General features: G+C 44.8%; 1 protein-coding gene across 7 annotated transcripts in view; it reads right to left on the reverse strand.

The window, feature by feature from the left end:
• Positions 1-21: 21 nt before the first annotated feature.
• LOC117447559 (AP-3 complex subunit beta-2) overlaps positions 22-18,330 on the reverse strand; it is a 64,681-nt gene continuing 46,372 nt past the window's right edge. For 4 of the 7 annotated variants that reach the window (XM_034084295.2, XM_034084294.2, XM_034084292.2 and 1 more), the window contains exons 19-27: positions 17,785-17,953; positions 17,522-17,687; positions 17,309-17,396; positions 16,853-16,962; positions 14,626-14,854; positions 13,951-14,035; positions 13,552-13,649; positions 6,372-6,510; positions 22-3,626 (exon numbers count right to left, since the gene is read on the reverse strand). In XM_034084295.2, coding sequence (XP_033940186.1) covers positions 3,440-3,626; positions 6,372-6,510; positions 13,552-13,649; positions 13,951-14,035; positions 14,626-14,854; positions 16,853-16,962; positions 17,309-17,396; positions 17,522-17,687; positions 17,785-17,953 — 1,271 coding nt within the window. In that variant the 3' untranslated portion in view covers positions 22-3,439. The remainder of the gene's footprint in view (positions 3,627-6,371; positions 6,511-13,551; positions 13,650-13,950; positions 14,036-14,625; positions 14,855-16,852; positions 16,963-17,308; positions 17,397-17,521; positions 17,688-17,784; positions 17,954-18,330) is intronic. The other 3 variants (XM_034084298.2, XM_034084297.2, XM_034084293.2) reach the window with 1 other exon arrangement.

The raw sequence follows: 18,330 nt of genomic DNA on the forward strand, positions 1-18,330 counted from the left end.
GAAGACGCACAAGGATGTATTTGTATTTTTTATTTGTATAATAAATAAACTTGTAATACTTCAGGACCACATTTCACAACCACACACAGAGCATGAATAAAACATAATTTGGATATTTAAAAGCCGATGCAGAGGAAAACTAATTCCAGGTCATGAATTCAATGATTTGATCCATCTGTTTGGTGAGGGCAGTCTTTAGTTAGTCAGTGGGTTTCTTACTCTTTACATTCTGCATCATGACTGTGTGGTGCTTTAATGGTCAACAATGCAACGGGTGCAAAAAAAGGCCAAAAATATCAGTTTTCTAATATCAGGAAGTGACTGTAATGTACTCCTTTGGTCAAACATCTTCCAACACAAAGTCAACAATAAATAAATAAATAAAAACAGTTATTGTGTTAAAGATAAGAAACGTGCAGCCGCTGGATACAAGAGGGTCCAAAACAGAAAAGAAGCAACATGATCATAAATTAAATGATATATAAAAAAAACATGAAAACAGTCTCGTCAAATGACATCAATTGAACATTTTTGACATTATCATGAAGCACTACTTTAATTATAATCTGTGTGTATTCTAATGTATTTGACTAAACTCAATGGTCACATTTACACTGAGTTAAATTGACGGCTGATTCTGGTAAAAGTAGTTAAAGTAAATTGAAGATATGTTAAACGTAGGGGTTTCAGAATGGGAGATTACAGCCTGCGAGCTAGTTCAACTCGAGCACCAATGATACATTACCACGTGACGCGCCTCGTCCCTCTGACAACCAACCAAACACATTCTCCTCAACATGCCGCTCTATTAAAGCTGCCAGGTCTTCCTGCCTCTGCCTCGCTGTGCTGCTGCTGCCACTGCTGTGTTCACTTGCTATTGCTGCGTTCATGTTCCTGCTGCTGTGTTTCATGTTGCTGCTGCTCGCCTGCCCCCCCCCCACCTGTAGGCTCAGGGGGTAGTTATCTAATCATCACTCAATGTTCTTTGTAAATCTGTGGAGTGATGAGGCCCGAGCCTAGACGCCAAACTCAAACTATGCTGCTTCTAATAAACATATTAAGAAACACGTGAGTTGTCTGACTGAAATATATATAATTTAAACTTGCTGTCTGACAGAACGTGAAATGAGAAGGTAATTAAGTTTCCTAACATTTTTATTTTTTAATTAAAAAATGGCTTCAATGGCAACGTTTTAATTTGGAATTTGGTCGAGAAAAAAACCGGTTATATGATCAACAGAAAACCGATTAAAATCAATTTATGTGCTAATTTTAAGCCAAAAATGCACCAAAGAAATCTCTGTTTACAGCTCCTTGGATGTAAATATAATTTTCAATCTGTTAAACTTTTAGCAGTCATTTCGTACTTATTGCTCATGTCTGATAATTATAACGTGCTTCATGATAATTTCAAGTCAAGTGTCATGTTGAGTCATTTCTTTAACAGCTAGTTAATTGTTTGCCAGGTCAATATTCAGTGTCAACACACACACACACACACACACACACACACACACACACACACACACACACACACACACACACACACACACACACACACACACACACACACACACACACACACACACACATACTTATAGCAGTACTGTATTACATGTTGCAATACATGCGATAACATTTAATACATCTCCAGTTTTGATAAATGCCCCTCTTGATGAACATGAGCATTATGACAGCGAGGCGTAATCTTAAAATTGCAGAATTTGACATGAAGATCCGTCTTTATTCCCAGGATCCGCCGAGTTATTGATTAACGATAAAAATAAGTGTATTGTACCGAAGAGGAATGTTTCAGTTATAGGTAGTCGTGTCCCACTCGAGCCTTCATGCTACATTCAAGTAATGACTCCAAATAACTGGGTAGAGATTGTGTTGACGTGTTTAAGGGGAAGTTATACCTACATTATAATTGTTTACTTATATTATCTACATCTTAAAATAGTCTGGTAACAATTTAACAATCTAAAATTGGGCATCCACGTTATTTTAAAGAAAATAAACTGAACGTTATGGGTGAAACTGCATAATTTTTACATTTATTTTCTAAGAATATATTTAGAGGAAGACGACTTTTGTTTGGTTTTCACAAAATAATTCTCTATGCAAAGGTTCACTTACTTGTGGTTTTAAAGTATTCAATCCCATCGAAAGGCCTTCCTCTGCAGATGGAGTTGTTGTCACATGACCTCAGTGTGTAATAAGGGCACACTAATACAGGTGTTTTATATTTCAGAGGTTATTATTGGATGTGAAGGACCTCCTCTATCTTTCTCAGGGTCTGGAATGACTTTCACTTCTTCCTAGTCAATGCTCTGACCCAGGGGTGTCGCACTCAATTTCATCGCCGGCCACATTAGAATTATGGTTGCACTCAAAGGGCCGGTGGTAATTAGCTTTAAGACCATATAAATATACTTAGATAAATATATATAAAATAATGTATTATTTTTCAATATTTCCTCTGCATTGGATTATTATCTGATAGAGTAATAACTTCATAATTAACTACGTCTGAAAGCAGAAGTCCAGGGCAAATAATTGCAAGTCTCTTCAGTGTGCATGAGATGCATTGTGGGACATGTAGTTTATGGGCAACGTGCTCATGTAAAGCGGCACGTAACCTTATAATAAACGTATTATATACTCAGATTCTTACGTTTGTTTTTTACTACTTACTTCAAGGCTCAAAAGCTGGTTTTGTTTGCTCCTGCCTTGTAATAAATTAAATGTGGGACATTCTGCATCACGCATTGTTTCTACTAGTTTAGCTTATTTGTATCCTCTTTGTTTTACCTAAATTACTTATGTATTTATCTTCAATGTGGCTTTTTGAATTGACCGTTGAATTGTTTATTTTATATGCAATCTAACGTCTTATGTTAAGCGCTTTGAATTGTAAATAAACGCGCCTTGTGTTCATTGAGTCCGTGACAAGAAAGTAGCTCCATCTGCTAAAAAAAAAAGGCCACGAGATGTTTGCTTAGAAAAGATTCAGTAAGTGGACCGTGTGTTTTGAAATGGTTAAACATTCATCTACTTTTCACTATAAGTAGATTTAGGGTTTAAAAGATTAAAAGAAGACATTTTTGTTTGTACAGAATCAGAGTCCTATGAATCCATTTGGCTTCTTAAGTAATGAAAATATGTTGCAAATTAAGTATATTTTCCACATTTAAAAAGATTAAAAAGAAAAAAGAGGGATTTCAAATTGAGTCATGTCTGATTGTCTTAAACATCACGCACTGCTGTGGCCTTCAGTGAATATAGGGAGTACTTTTAGTTAAATTAGGGGCTCTTGAAGCAAAACAAACAACATTCTGGAAACTTCCTGGCAGGAGAACGGAGGAGATGCTACACGTGTTATTGACGATATGTGTGTGGGGGGGGGGAGGGGGTGAGGGGTCAGAAAGGTCACAGGTCACTGCGTCAGCGCCAGCAGGATGTCCTTCACCAGCATGGTGCCGATCACCATCTTCTCACAGTTGACCGTCAGCTGGGCGGCCCCATCCTCTCGGGACGACACGGTGGCTAACACCAGGCTGCCGCTGGTCACCGTGCGGCCCCCGAACCTGTGGACGGGAGGAAGAGGAGGAGGAAGAGGAGGACTGAGGTCAGAGCAGCGAAAGATCGGAAACAAAGACGAAGCAACAGAATAAAAAGAGAGGAGAGTCGATTAGCAGGGTTACAACAATTAGAATATAATAATACACTTTACTCACAATGCTAGAAATACATTTGCATGAAAGCTTTTTGTGCGTCAGTGTCTTTTCCCCCATTATTCTAATTTCAAAAGGAAATATTCAACTTTTTTATGTTTGACGAGTGGACTAACTGGTTACGTTTCAGATTTGGATTTTTTATCTAAAAAAAATCACATAGGACGATCATACAAAACACATACAAAATGCACTACGTATTCTTCAGAGGTTTCTTATGTATTACAGATTAAACTATTAATCTGTTACTAAGAAAATAACAAGCATTAATAATTATTAATGATACTTTAATTATAATTCCATTGACTTTAATTTGTAAAAGAATATTTCTACACTATGTTAATAATACTTTAAGTATTATACCCTTTATATACTATATTACTTATATCACTAATATTACTTATAATACTTTTTTACGGCCTAAGATTATACCTGAGTACTTCCTCAACACTGGTCTTAAACCACTAGAGGGAGATGAATAGTAGGTTCTCTTTTTTTAAATGTAATTATTTAACACATTGTGGGTACAGACCCTTTCAAAACGAAATCTGCTCCAACCACAAACAGTGTACCAGTCTGTAATACTGTTTAAGCTTCTCAACCATATATATTGGATAAATTAACAATAAATGGATTGAAAAACATCACACAAACTAGCTTTTACAAAAATATGAAGCTTAAATGTGTGAATATAAACAGGATATTTGACATGAGATCTTATGTTTTTGATGAACTTTAAAAGGTAGGGTAGGTAAGAATGGAGAAACCAGCTCGAGTGCGCTAGAATTTGAAAGTACGCAGCCGAAAACAATCTGCCCCTTCCTTCAGACTTCCTCTCAGAGCCCCTCCTCCAACACACACGAACGCGCACATGACCAATGAGGGCACGAGATAAGTTTGTGCCCAGATGGAAGGCTGACAGGCAGGTAGGCCATCCAGTTACTTTAGCCAGCTCAGATGATTGGTCGTGCTTTTTACAGCGCCACGGCTTCCACAGTTGACATTTTATTATGTATTTATTGTCAAAGCATTTCATGTATTCATTGCTATCGGGATGTTAAGAGCATTCCGTGGAATATAACAACAAGTGTTTCTGAAGTGAATGACCTACCCCACCTTTAAAGGAATGGTATGCTCATGACACTCATTTTTTAAAAATTATCATCCGATAAAACAGACCAGTCTCTGCCAGTCTCTCTCTTTTTTTTTTAATCCGATGACATCAGTGATTTTAAACTGATTATATACCGAAATAACATCAACACTGTGGGCGCCGCCATTTCCCGGACGTGACGTATTCCATGCGTTTGGTTTTCGAAGACACGTTGATCTCCATGTTATTTACTGTAGTTTCTCTCTTCAAATATGCCTCACTGTATCGCGAAATATTGCCATAATTCGGATAGGAACAATCCACGGAATGCTCGGTTCCATCTGTTGCCAAAAGGTAAGCATAAGAAGTACATTCGGAGGCAGTGGCTAGCGAAATGTGGCCGGCCCGAACCGAGAGATTTACAGGCTCATGTATGCAGCGAACATTTCACATTTCCGGACGACTACTCTGAGAGTATGATCAAACATAACATGGGATTTAAAGAACAACCATTACTCAATGGAGATGCAGTACCATCGGTCTTTCTGGTGTCATCACCGACCAGGACACCAGTTCGGCCAGTTGAGAAATCGCCCTCTGCAAGTGTGAAGCGACGGAGGAGCAGAAGTAGTGCTCGGAGTAAGAATAAGGTATGTTATAGCGCATTTCCATTGCAGCGGCTAGCCCCGTTTTAACGTCCAGGCCAGGATAGTTTTTGGTGGCCTTTCCATATAGCGTAGTACCGGCTAGTGTGTATTTCCCCCCAGTTTTTCCGGCTCCATAAAATCGTGATTCTATGGCCAGGGACAACAAAGCTGAGTATGCTAAACTAGAGAGGGAATCGCTAGCAAGGGTGGTACTACATGCATACATATAGTATCTTATATCATCTTCCCATTATACACACATGCATTTCCAAACATTTGGACTACCTATGTTGCAAATGTATTATCTTTTCAATTTACACACGGCATCTATTGCACGTCTGTCCGTCCTGGGAGAGGGATCCCTCCTCTGTTGCTCTCCCTGAGGTTTCTCCCATGTTCCCTTTAAACTGGGGGTTTTCTTCGAAAGTGTTTCCTTGTACGATGTGAGGGTCTACGGACAGAGGGTGTCGTATTGTCATACTGATATGTATGGCTGAATTCCCCCATCCAATCTCTTCACATTGGTCAAAACTTGTTCCTCTGCTGACGAGTCCGAACTGAAATACTCCACCATGTTTCCGTGTGTTGACAAAGTGAACGCATGGATGACGTCACGACCATCACGTGACTACTGAAAATGGCAAACATGGCGGCGGCCAGACGGAATATACAGGTCTTGATAAAAAAGAGCTATAAAATCATTATTTACCGGGGAATATCGCTGATTTCTTCAGGGTATGGTTTAAACATAACGTTTCACTAAATACTGAAGTTTTGATTAATTATCTAATGAGTGGACCATTCCTTTAAGGGAGGATGCATCTTTATCTCACATCATACAGCACAGATATATTTGGAAGGTCTCCCAGTGTATATTTATTCTGATCTTCTCACCGGCACTCTTTATCGGACCCACAGGGCACTCTGCTGAGGTTGGCGGCGGTGATCACCCTCTGCACGATGGCGTGTTCGTTCCGGCACTTCGCGTCCAGCGTTAGCTTCTCCGAGATCTCGTTCATCCCCATCAGCTGACCTGCAGAGGAGCGAGTCAGACCGGGAAAAGAGATTTAAAGTCGTTGCTGCTACTTATTGTACATTCCCCGGTAGCATCAAATGCAAAGCAGTCATTAGTAATAAAGCAATACTTCACAAAGGGCTGCTTGTATTAGTGTGGGGACTCAATACAGTGCTGTTTTATATATAAACATATTGTGGTGACACGTCATTGGACATAATTCACCTCTCTTATTGTGTTGCCACACGGACCTTTTAGTGGGAACACCTGTAGAGTTAGCCCTCATTCCTGCTAGCTCGTTAAGCAGAGCAGACGTTGTGTTGACCTCTCTATAACTAAATGGATAATAAAGATTGGAACTCCATTCTGAATACACCGCCTCCGACTCCCTTTTCCTGGCGCTACACTGGTGACCCTGACGTTTCCGAGAAAGTTTCCGGAAAATTAACGAGCATGGCTGAACGCGATGTTTTCGTAAAGCTGCCGGAGTTCTGGGAGCACGCCGCGGAGGCATGGTTCGCACATGTGGAGGCGCACTTCGCCTGCCGACAGGTCCGTGACGGGGACCTGAAATACTACCATGTGGTAGCAGCGCTGGGCTGCTCTACGTCGTCCAGGTTGGTGGGATTCATCGCAGCCCCCCCACATCATGGCAAATATGAGGCGATTAAGGCCCTTCTCCTTAAGACATTTAGCTTATCTGCTAAGGAGAGGGCCCGCCAGTTGCTTGACATTCAAGGCCTGGGAGACAGCAAGCCATCTCAGCTAATGGAGAAAATGCTAAATCTGCTAGGGGGGGAAGATCCCCGGATTTTGTTCATGGAGATTTTCCTGCGTCACTTGCCTCCCCGGGTCCAGACGGCGCTGGCCAACACGCCTGTCACGGAGCCGCGGGCCTTGGCGGAGGAAGCGGATCGTTTTTTCCTGGCTACACAACAGCCCGGTGCAGAGACGTTAGCCGCGACGCGCAGCAGCCCATCTGCAGTCAAGACAGCATGGCAGGGGCCGGACACGGCTGTGGCGAGCCGGCGTGGAGACACCGGAGAGTGCTCTTACCACGCACGTTTCGGGACAATGGCGAAGAAGTGCATTTCTCCGTGCAGCTACAAACCCCCGGGAAACGGAGGGGCCGGCGCTCGGTAGTGGCCCTGAGCGTCGGCGGCACGTGCAGGCTCCTCTTCGTCAGCGACAGCGTTTCGGGGAGCCTGTTTCTGTGTGACACGGGCGCTCAACGGAGCGTAGTTCCCGCGTCGAGTGAAGACGTCACCCGGGGAGGGCACGGACCGCGATTGACGACGGCTAACGGCGGTCCCATTCGCACGTACGGCGTGAGGCCTATGTGTTTGTGCATCGGAGGACAGCGTTTCAGCTGGGATTTTGTGACAGCGGACATTTCTTTTCCCCTCCTCGGAGCAGATTTTTTGTGTGCTCATGGACTCTTAGTGGACGTTAAGAATAGGCGTTTGATTGATGCCTTGACGTTTTCTTCCCTCGTGTGCACACTTGGCAGCGCAGCGTACGACGGGCTGTCGGGCTCGCTGTCAGGGGCAGACACGTTTCTCAGACTGTTGGCCGAGTTTCCAGACCTGTCGCTGCCCACCTTCTCTGCTCTTACCACTAAGCATGGCGTGGAGCACCATGTCACTACAGAGGGGCCTCCTGTCTACGCCAGGGCCCGGCGGTTGAACCCTTCTAAGCTGGCTGTGGCGAGGGCGGAGTTTGCAACCATGGAGCGCCTGGGCATTGTCCGCCGCTCTGACAGTCCTTGGGCTTCACCCCTGCACGTCGTCCCCAAACCGAACGGCGGGTTCCGCCCGTGCGGGGATTACCGCCGACTCAACGACGCCACTACGCCTGACCGCTATCCAGTGCCGCACATTCAGGACTTTTCGGCGCATCTGGCCGGTACGGGGGTGTTTTCCAAGGTGGACCTGGTGCGTGGATACCACCAGGTGCCCATGCACCCCCTGGACATTCCCAAGACGGCAGTGATAGCACCTTTTGGACTTTTTGAGTTCCTGCGGATGCCTTTTGGACTCAAGAATGCCGCGCAGACGTTTCAGCGCCTGATGGATTCGGTACTGCGGGACCTGCCGTTTGTGTTTGTCTACCTCAACGACATACTCGTCGCCAGCGCTTCAGTGCAGGAGCACCTGTCCCACCTCCGAGCCCTTTTCACACGGCTCAATGAACACGGATTAATCATCAATCCGGCAAAGTGCCAGTTCGGGGTGTCTGACATTGATTTCCTGGGGCACCGCGTCAACAAGGGCGGTGCGACACCTCTGCCAGCGAAGGTGGAGGCTGTTGCGGCTTTTCCTCGCCCGCTCACAGCCCGGTCGCTCCGTGAGTTTCTGGGGATGGTGACCTTCTACCACCGTTTCATCGCCCGGGCCGCACACATCATGCGGCCGCTGTATGAAGCTTTGAAAGGCAAGACCCCCGTCCAGGCGATCGACTGGACAGCAGAGGCGGACGTCGCTTTTGCTGAGGTCAAGACCGCGTTGGCTCAGGCGGCTTTGCTGGCACACCCATCATCTACGGCTCCCATCTCCATCACCACGGACGCGTCGGACTACGCGGTCGGCGCAGTGCACGAGCAGTGGGTGGAGGGCGCTTGGCAGCCGCTCGCCTTTTTCAGCCGCCAGCTGACGCCCAGAGAACGCAGGTACAGCGCCTTTGACCGAGAGCTCCTTGGACTTTATTTGGCCGTGCGGCACTTCCGTTTCATGCTGGAAAGCCGTGAATTTACGGCGTTTGTCGACCACAAGCCGCTCACCTTCGCCATGTCAAAAGTGGCGGAGCCTTGGTCGGCACGTCAGCAGCGGCAGCTTTCCTACATATCAGAGTTCACTACGGACATTAAGCACGTGGCTGGCAAGTCGAACCTGGTTGCTGATTGCCTCTCCAGAGTCGTCATCGGTGCCGTCCAGTTGGGCCTGGACTATACTCGCATGGCGGCGGACCAGGTCACAGATTCCGGCGTCCAGGCTCTGAAGGTGGAGGGCGCGGGGCTGCGCTTGGAGGACGTAGTGTTCGGCGACGCGGGCATTACCCTCCTGTGTGACGTTTCCACGGGCCTGGCGCGGCCTGTCGTCCCTGCCAGCTGGAGGCGCTCTGTGTTCGAGGCGGTGCACGGCCTATCACACCCCGGCGTTAAACCTTCGGTACGCTTGGTGGCCGCGAAGTTCGTCTGGCATGGGCTGAAAAAGGATGTGAGGACTTGGGCCAGGGAGTGCGTGGCTTGTCAACGCGCTAAGGTGCACCGCCACACGAAGGCCCCGTTGGAGCGTTTCCTGGTGCCTGAGAGGAGGTTTGATCACGTCAACATTGACCTGGTGGGTCCGTTGCCTTCCTCTCAGGGGTTTTCCTACCTCCTCACCATGGTGGACAGAACGACCTGTTGGCCGGAGGCAGTTCCGCTCGTTTCGACATCAGCCGCAGACGTTGCCCGGGCCTTCATTGCAACGTGGGTTTCTCGTTTTGGCACCCCGTCAGACATTTCCTCAGACAGGGGCTCTCAGTTCACGTCCGAGCTCTGGAACGCTGTGGCAAGCGGTTTGGGGGTCAAGCTGCACAGGACTACCGCTTACCACCCTCAGGCTAACGGCCTCTGCGAGCGCTTTCATCGCTCCATGAAGGCGTCCCTCAAGGCCGGCCTTACGGACGGTAACTGGGTCGACAAGCTGCCCTGGGTGATGCTGGGCCTGAGGACCGCACCCAAGGAAGATCTGCAGTGTTCTACAGCGGAGATGGTCTACGGTCAGCCGCTGAGAGTTCCGGGGGATTTCCTCCCAAATGCTTCAGCTCCCTGGTCTGCCACGGCCCAGCGAGTTTTTCTGCGTGACGCGGCGGAGGCTTTCGCTCCAGTCCCGACTACTCAGCACGGTGCGTCGGGGTCTCAAGTTCCCGCGGAGCTACGCTCAGCTGGGCACGTCTTCATCCGTCACGACGCACACAGAGGCCCCCTGCAGCCCCCTTACGACGGACCTTTCCGGGTTTTGGAACACGGTGAAAAACACCTGGTGGTCGACATGGGCGGTAAGGCTGAGCACGTCTCGGTTGACCGGGTGAAGGCTGCTCACTTGGACGTGGACCGGCCGGTGGTGCTGGCTCGGCCGCCGAGACGGGGCCGACCCCCGGCTTTGATTCCTGTCAGGGAGTGTGGACCTGTTGTTCCGGTCCCTCCTCTGTCAGGGGCCGCACGGGCGGAGGTCGCTGTACCGACTCCGGTGCGCAGGTCTCGTGGGGGCAGGCGGATTGTTCCTCCCCGCCATACGGATTTTGTTTATACGTGAATTCTGGGGGGGCTTGTGTGGTGACACGTCATTGGACATAATTCACCTCTCTTATTGTGTTGCCACACGGACCTTTTAGTGGGAACACCTGTAGAGTTAGCCCTCATTCCTGCTAGCTCGTTAAGCAGAGCAGACGTTGTGTTGACCTCTCTATAACTAAATGGATAATAAAGATTGGAACTCCATTCTGAATACACCGCCTCCGACTCCCTTTTCCTGGCGCTACAATATATTCTATTCTTTCAGCTACAGACGTATACAGTATTATATACAGATACTGTATTCAGGGATAACACTACAGTGATTTGACTCAATACATCAATGATTACAAAATAATACTGCAACCTAAACTGGTATGCACTCATGCTCGCACTGAACACAGTAGAGGGGGGAAAGTGTGAGTTTGTTAATTAAAAAAATTAAAAAGCAAATTAGTTCATGATGTTTGAATGTTGGTAAAAAGTTAGACATATTTGGCGCATTCACACTGTGGTACTTTTCCCACAACTCTTTAGTTCGCATGAACTAAGTACAGATCGCGTTCACACCGGAAAAAGTCCCTGGGGGTGGATTAGGCAAATGAAGCCGCTGACGTCACTTCTTCTTCTTCTGCTTTGGGTTTACTGGCAGGCCGCAAACCACTTCACGGCGTATACTGCCGCCCAAAGTCCCCGGCCGGAAGTCCCCGGAGTTGGGGACTGGCTTCAGTAGAAGCTGCTGGGAGTCCCAGCAGCTTCTACTGAAGCCTTCCGAGTAAATCGCCAGAACGCCGACACCTCCTCATCTCCACCGCTCCCATGTTTTATTTTGTGTTTCCATAAGTTAGTCTCTCTGCGTTTCTGCGCTGGGCTAATGCTAATGCTAATAATGCTAACGCGAGGATAATAAAATGGCGGCTTCACAAAACTTTTTGGGAGTTTTACGGGGCGTGGTTTGCAATCCGCCCAGCCAATCAGGAATATAGCTCTTTTCTCAAAAAAGAGCCGCTCGAAAGTCCCTGCTCTCGAGGGGGTAAAAAGGTTCGCATTAACTAATTTTAGTACCGGCTCTTTTTGGTGTGAACGTGATCATGAACAGTTCGCATGAACCTTTGTGGGAAAAGTACCGCAGTGTGAATGCGCCTATTGCACCAATGCAGTTTCACCTTTGGGGAGTTCAACTATTTTATGTACTGATTTGCAGGTCAAAAGACATGAAGACATCCAGTTAAAGACTTGAATAGACTGGTTGAAACGTCTTCATTGTTGTTTCGAAAGCATTTGAACGTCTATACAAACAGCATAAGTGACTCATCCGTTCAGTCATTTATCAACCAAACATGCCACACATTATTTCAAACAAAGAATATTTTGTTTACTTTTCAACAAAATGTTGGCTTCTGAAATGCAAGATCACAAACAAAACTGTATAACACAAATATCCCAACATGGTCAGTGGTCATCAGCAGCTTGAAACATGAACCAGCCGGGTGTTCATTCTTTCACACTTTGGGATTACTTTTAGCGATGAAAGGTGCTTTACAAATACAATTTATTATTATTATAATTGTTCCCGCGGTGCTTTCAAAGTGAATCAGGATCAGTGAACAGATGAGCATTTCCATTCCCGGTGCAGCAGAGCGTGAGCGGCCTTTAATCAGATGCAGTTAGCACAGGTGAGTCTGATAACCAAGGCAGGAGGGAGGAGGGGGAGAAGTGGGGGAGGTGAGGGTCTGTGTGAGGTTAGCTGAGAGGCAGGTGGGGAAATCAAATCTATGAACTTACCAAGTAAAAGAGTCTCTATGGGGACAGTATGAAGAGGGAGACACCGTGGACATGACACATGTTTAAAGAGTCACTACGGGTTTGTGAGCTGTAACACGTTCATAACTCTGCACTATATTCACATAACTTACACTTTAACTCACTGCAACTACATTTACAAAGTGCAACATTCTCTAATGTACTGTAGTATCCTGTCTGTCTGTCTGTCTGTCTGTCTGTCTGTCTGTCTGTCTGTCTCTCTGTCTGTCTGTCCGTCTGTCCGTCCGTCTGTCCGTCTGTCTGTCTCTCTCTGTCTGTCTGTCTGTCTGTCTGTCTGTCTGTCTGTCTGTCTGTCTGTCTGTCTCTCTCTGTCTGTCTGTCTGTCTGTCTGTCTGTCTGTCTCTGTCTGTGTGTGTGTGTGTCTGTCTGTCTGTCCGTCTCTGTCTGTCTGTCTGTCTGTCTGTCTGTCTGTCTCTCTCTCTGTCTGTCTGTCTGTCTGTCTGTCTGTCTGTCTGTCTGTCTGTCTGTCTGTCTGTCTGTCTGTCTGTCTGTCTGTCTGTCTCTCTCTGTCTGTGTGTGTGTCTGTCTGTCTGTCCGTCTCTGTCTGTCTGTCTGTCTGTCTGTCTGTCTGTCTGTCTCTCTCTGTCTGTCTGTGTGTCTGTCTGTCTGTCTGTCTGTCTGTCAAACAATGCTGGTGTATTTAAATAAAACATTTAAGATCTGTCCCAAAACCCACACAAATGGACTTCATATTCTGTAGTTAGCGTATACGACCAATATATGAAATTGTGGGGAAAATGGACTACATACACTATATGTGCTAATTAATCTTTTAGCCTGAGAATATCAAAGAAGATAAACATGCAGAAAGATAAATGAAATATGAGACATCACTTGTACCCAGTTCAGATATTCAGTAGTAACTTCCCACTTTGAAATACTAGTTTTAATGTGATGGCCATAAAGTCAGAGGTTTTATATTCCTTAATATAGTACCTTTATTAAGTTGAATCACTCACCTTGCTCCTTTTTAAACTCGTTCTCCGTCAGGAAGACGGGTCTCATCAGCTCCCCGACCGGAGGCTGGATCGACACGAAGAACTTCCTGCGGTGGGTGCTGACAAATAAGAGACAAAAACAAACGCATTTAAACATATATTTTCTAAAATGACAACTAATGCTTGCTTTACTTTATTTCTCAGTGTAGTACACACATACTGGTAGGAGGACATATTGAAATAATCCTGAGTCTAACAGTATTTTACTTCCAGGCTCATGCAAAGCTAACCATTTTTACAATTACAAAACAGGGTCATATATTAACAGCATCAGTTGTGTGCCTGTTTTCACCCAGTACTACGAGAACATGAAGGACCCACAGCATCATGAGGGAAGTTAAGAAACAGAACCCGTCTCACCACAGCTGGAAGTTTGCAGCTTGTGTTGAGTCACAGAAATCGATGCCCATCACAGCTGATGCCGTCTCACCTGCCGGCAGCAGCTCTGTACACAACACAAACAAAAGCACACAAACAAATAAAACAACATCGTCTTTTAGTTAGTAATTGCTGAATAACAGACAGAGGAAATATTTGCTGTCAGCATGGATACAACAACATGCTTGACAATTTTTACTGAAGGGTTTTCTTCTGCATTTTTTTTTCATTTTAAAGTAGGACTTTGGTTGAATTTCCATAATTTCTGTGATTCCCTGGCCTGTTTTCTAGTACGATTATCCAATTGGATTTGCACACAATAATGAAAACTATAAACATGTGTTTTTGGCGATCGCTAGATATTACCGTAGCACCACCTTTAACCTGCACATATATGCCTATCAATCAATCAATCAATCAATCAATCAATCAATCAATCAATCAATCAATCAATCAATCAATCAATCAATCAATCACTACTGTAAGGCTCCAAAAAAAGGCCATCCTCACATATTGTTTATTCCACCTAACATTTTCTGGCTGCTTCTGAAACTGCTCCTATGTTGTTGTTTTTGTAGTAAGAGCAAAGGTCATCCTGGTTTCCTTTTTAGATTACATGAAAATAAGAAATTCAGTTCCCACCAAACCACGACTCACCGATCTCAGTGAACTCGTTGACCCTCATCCCGCTCTGCAGCTTCACGTCCTCCATGTGCAGGTTCTTGGTGTCCGACGTGGCGTTGTTGGTGAACTGCATCTGCACCGACACCATGTTGGCGTCGGGGGGGAACGGCTGGCGGCTGAAGCAGTACTCCACGCACAGACCGTCCCCCGTGATGCGGTGCAGCAGCTCGTAGCTCTTCAGAGCGCTGCAGGGAGAGATGGCCTGAACAAGGGAGGAGACGGAGGAAGGGTTGATGTGTGTTAGCATTTCAGATACATTTTTCACTATTACTGAAGGGAATATCCACTTTAGATATTCAGAGACGCACTGATTGGTACATTGATTTGTCAAGGAATATATACATTTGTTATTGACTTTTTTTTAACCTTTATTTAACCAGGTGTATTTCCCATTAGGATTCAGATTTTCTTTTACAAAGAAGTCCTGACTAAGGCAGCAAAAAACCGTTTCAAATAAAAGCGAAAACCACAGACTTCGGTAAAAACAGTTTAAACAAACAAAACAGTTTGTTGTTATTGTGGAGAGACAACAGGTTGACTGATGCTCTCAGACCTTCATAAATACAAATTGATTATAAACCATGGCTACTATACTATGAATACATTTTCTTGAAGACCGCAAATAATTAAAAAGCAGTATGAAATCACCACAGTCCGAGCGTTCTGTCAAATGTTTTTTTGAAAGCCACGAGTCATATGAAGATATTATTTATGTGTATTTTTGTGTGTGCCACTGACAGAGGAAATTGTTTCAATGTTATATGCACTAAAGTATAAAACCTAATTGTTAAATACTCTAAACATATTCCCATAATATCACCACTAGAGGGACAGGGACATGGAAGTAAGAGATAAGGAATACAATTTAAGGCAATTTTTGTGTAAAATTATATCAAATTAGACGTTATTGTCCTTGCAATAGGGTCAGGGGCCCTCCCTACAGGCCAATCACGCAGGCTGCATGGGGCCCCGCCTTGCGCAGGGGGGCCCGCCCAGAGGGCCTCAGCTGCTGTGCACAGTTTTCCGCGCACCCCCCGCTGACACGCGAGAGTGAGAGTGAGAGGTGACAAGGGGAGCACGTCTGTAACCCGACACCGTTGCAATGAATCGACCAATTACGGCTTTGATACGGCCACTAGTGCAGGTGAAGAGATGTCGGTGAAAAGACAGTTTCAGTCCGGAGCAAGCAAGAGGGAAAAAAACAAAACATGAAGAAACTAGAGCATCACTCGAAGGTGGGTTATTGTATGAGTCAAATGTACAACTTGCGAATGTTGCCAAATTGCCATATTAAAACATCAGCTGCAATTCACGACATGAAGAAGGCATAGCATATAGGCTAATGGAGATTTATTTACCATTCATTCAAGTATGTTATGCCTTTTATCTGCTACTGCACAGGAGGAAGAGTGATAAACTGTCTGTCCAGTTGGCTTACATAACAGTTAAAGTTTACAGCATAAAAAACATGGAGCATTTTTTCCCCTTTTATTCATTTTTATGTCAATTTGCACATTTCATGGTGATGCTAGTCAAGACAAAACATGCTTATGACATGCTCAAAAACTGATATTTCTTAAATCTGTATTCAAGTGTAGTTCCCTCTGTCAGCAATGTATCAACAACTACACACACATTTCTATCAGTATTTCTCTGTGTTGTGGTTGACATGATGATGACTGTTAGGAGAGAGGCTGAACTATATTATAATAAAATAATGCAGTATTTATATTATTGAATTGATTATGATTATTATTATTAGTAGAAGCAGTTTATTTGCATTAATTATATTTTAATCTTTTTGAGGCTAGTATTTGGCAGGAAATGCAGACGTAAATTCACCTGTAAACGCATACTGAACGACATACATGGACATTTACCATTTACCTCACTGTATAAAAAAGTAACTGTGTTGATAATAATAATAAACAGGAATTATATTTGCAAAGTAGCCTGCTTTGTTTTCAAAACAAATGTTTTCACTCCTGTTGGTTGGGGGGGGGGGGGGGGGGGGCTCATCTCACTATGTCGCCCCTGGCCCCAAGTTGGCCAGGGACGGTCCTGAATAGGGTACAAGTATTTAGACAACACAATGTTATTGAGCATTTACAAGTAAGTTGCTTTGGATAAAAGCTTCAGCCAAATGCAATGTAATGTAAATATAGTACCTAGGAGGACGAGAGAAGCATGAAGGACTTACCGCCGGAGAGAGGACGGCATCGGACAGAGACAGTCCCTCCAGGTCGTTCACCAGGCTGCTGGACAGGAAGCTGTTCAGGGGCGTGGCTTGAGGAGAGGGGGTGGGTTCAACTGCGAAAAGAGACAGGAGAGTATGACTTATAAACAAGGATGTACAAAAGTTTACACCTCACGGAATTCACCTATTTTTTATTTCATACATATAGCACACACATCTGTCTTTTACCTCAGAAAACCCGACAGGATCATTGCCAAGAACTACGTTGCAATTATTGGGATTATGATAAAAAAGCCTTTGAATGATTTTAATCGTATTTCTTGCATTACTTGTTCCTGTAAGTTTGAGAAACACTTCCATACTTTACAACACACTTGTCCACTGACTGTGCCTCCCTGAATTGAGCACTCATACATTCCCTTTGAGAGCAGACATTTTACAGGAGGTGAAAGTACTCACAGTCATCGAGGTCGAGCAGAGACATTTCCTTCTTCTCCTTCTTGCACTCTTTCTTGACCGGCTTAGGGGGAGGTTTGGTTTCAGCTGCCTGGAAGAGGAGAAAAGAAAGTGACTGTGCTAAGTCTAAATACAGGAGTATTTCTTCTATACTTCAACGAGTGTTTTAAAGGTGATGTCAAATGTATTTATCATTTTAGGTTGTTTTTTCTTTACCTTTTTCTTCTTTTTGACTTCCGCCTCAGACTCCGAGTCTTCAGACTCTGATTGGCTGCTTTCAGACTCGCTCTCCTCCTCATCATCAGATTCAGACTCCGAGACGCTCTTACGCAGTTTATTCTTCCTCTCGTGCTTCCTCACTTCCTCTTCACTGCTCTGCTCGCTGCAAAGGAAAGCAAAGGTCAGTCAGAGTCCTGGAGTTATTATGTAAGGGGATGAGACAAAGCATAAAACACTAGGAAAACAGAAGCATGTTCTACCTTTCGCTCACTTGCACAGGCTTCTTCAATTCTATCTTTTTCTTCTTCTTCTTGTCCTTTTCCACCTCCTCCTCAGACTCGGAGCCTTCCTCGCTCTCCTCGCTCTCTGACCCCGAGCCGCTCTCCTCCAGGCCGCTGCCGCTCTCCGAGCCGCTGGCTGAGTCCGACTCTGCAGGAAGAACAATGTTCTTTCATTTGAATATTTTAAACATAACGACTCTACGACTAGAGCTCCCAGGATTAGCCAACTAATTGTTTAGTTAAACGTGGGTTAGGTAAGAATGGAGAAACCAGCTCGAGTGCGCTAGAATTTGAAAGTACACAACCGAAGAATATCTATAATATTGAACTGAATATCTTTAGATTATAAAAGGACAGAACAAGATATTTAAAATATATCATCATGGAGATTTTACTTTACATTGTATAGATTTTAAAGAGGCCCTATTATGCTTTTTGGGGTTTTCTCTTTCCTGTAGTGAGTGATATATATGTATGTCTTTGTCACACACTCTGCCTACATTGGACTTTGTTTACTTCCATAAC

Source organism: Pseudochaenichthys georgianus, chromosome 6, assembly GCF_902827115.2.
Source record: "Pseudochaenichthys georgianus chromosome 6, fPseGeo1.2, whole genome shotgun sequence".
Classification (NCBI taxonomy): Eukaryota; Metazoa; Chordata; class Actinopteri; order Perciformes; family Channichthyidae; genus Pseudochaenichthys; species Pseudochaenichthys georgianus.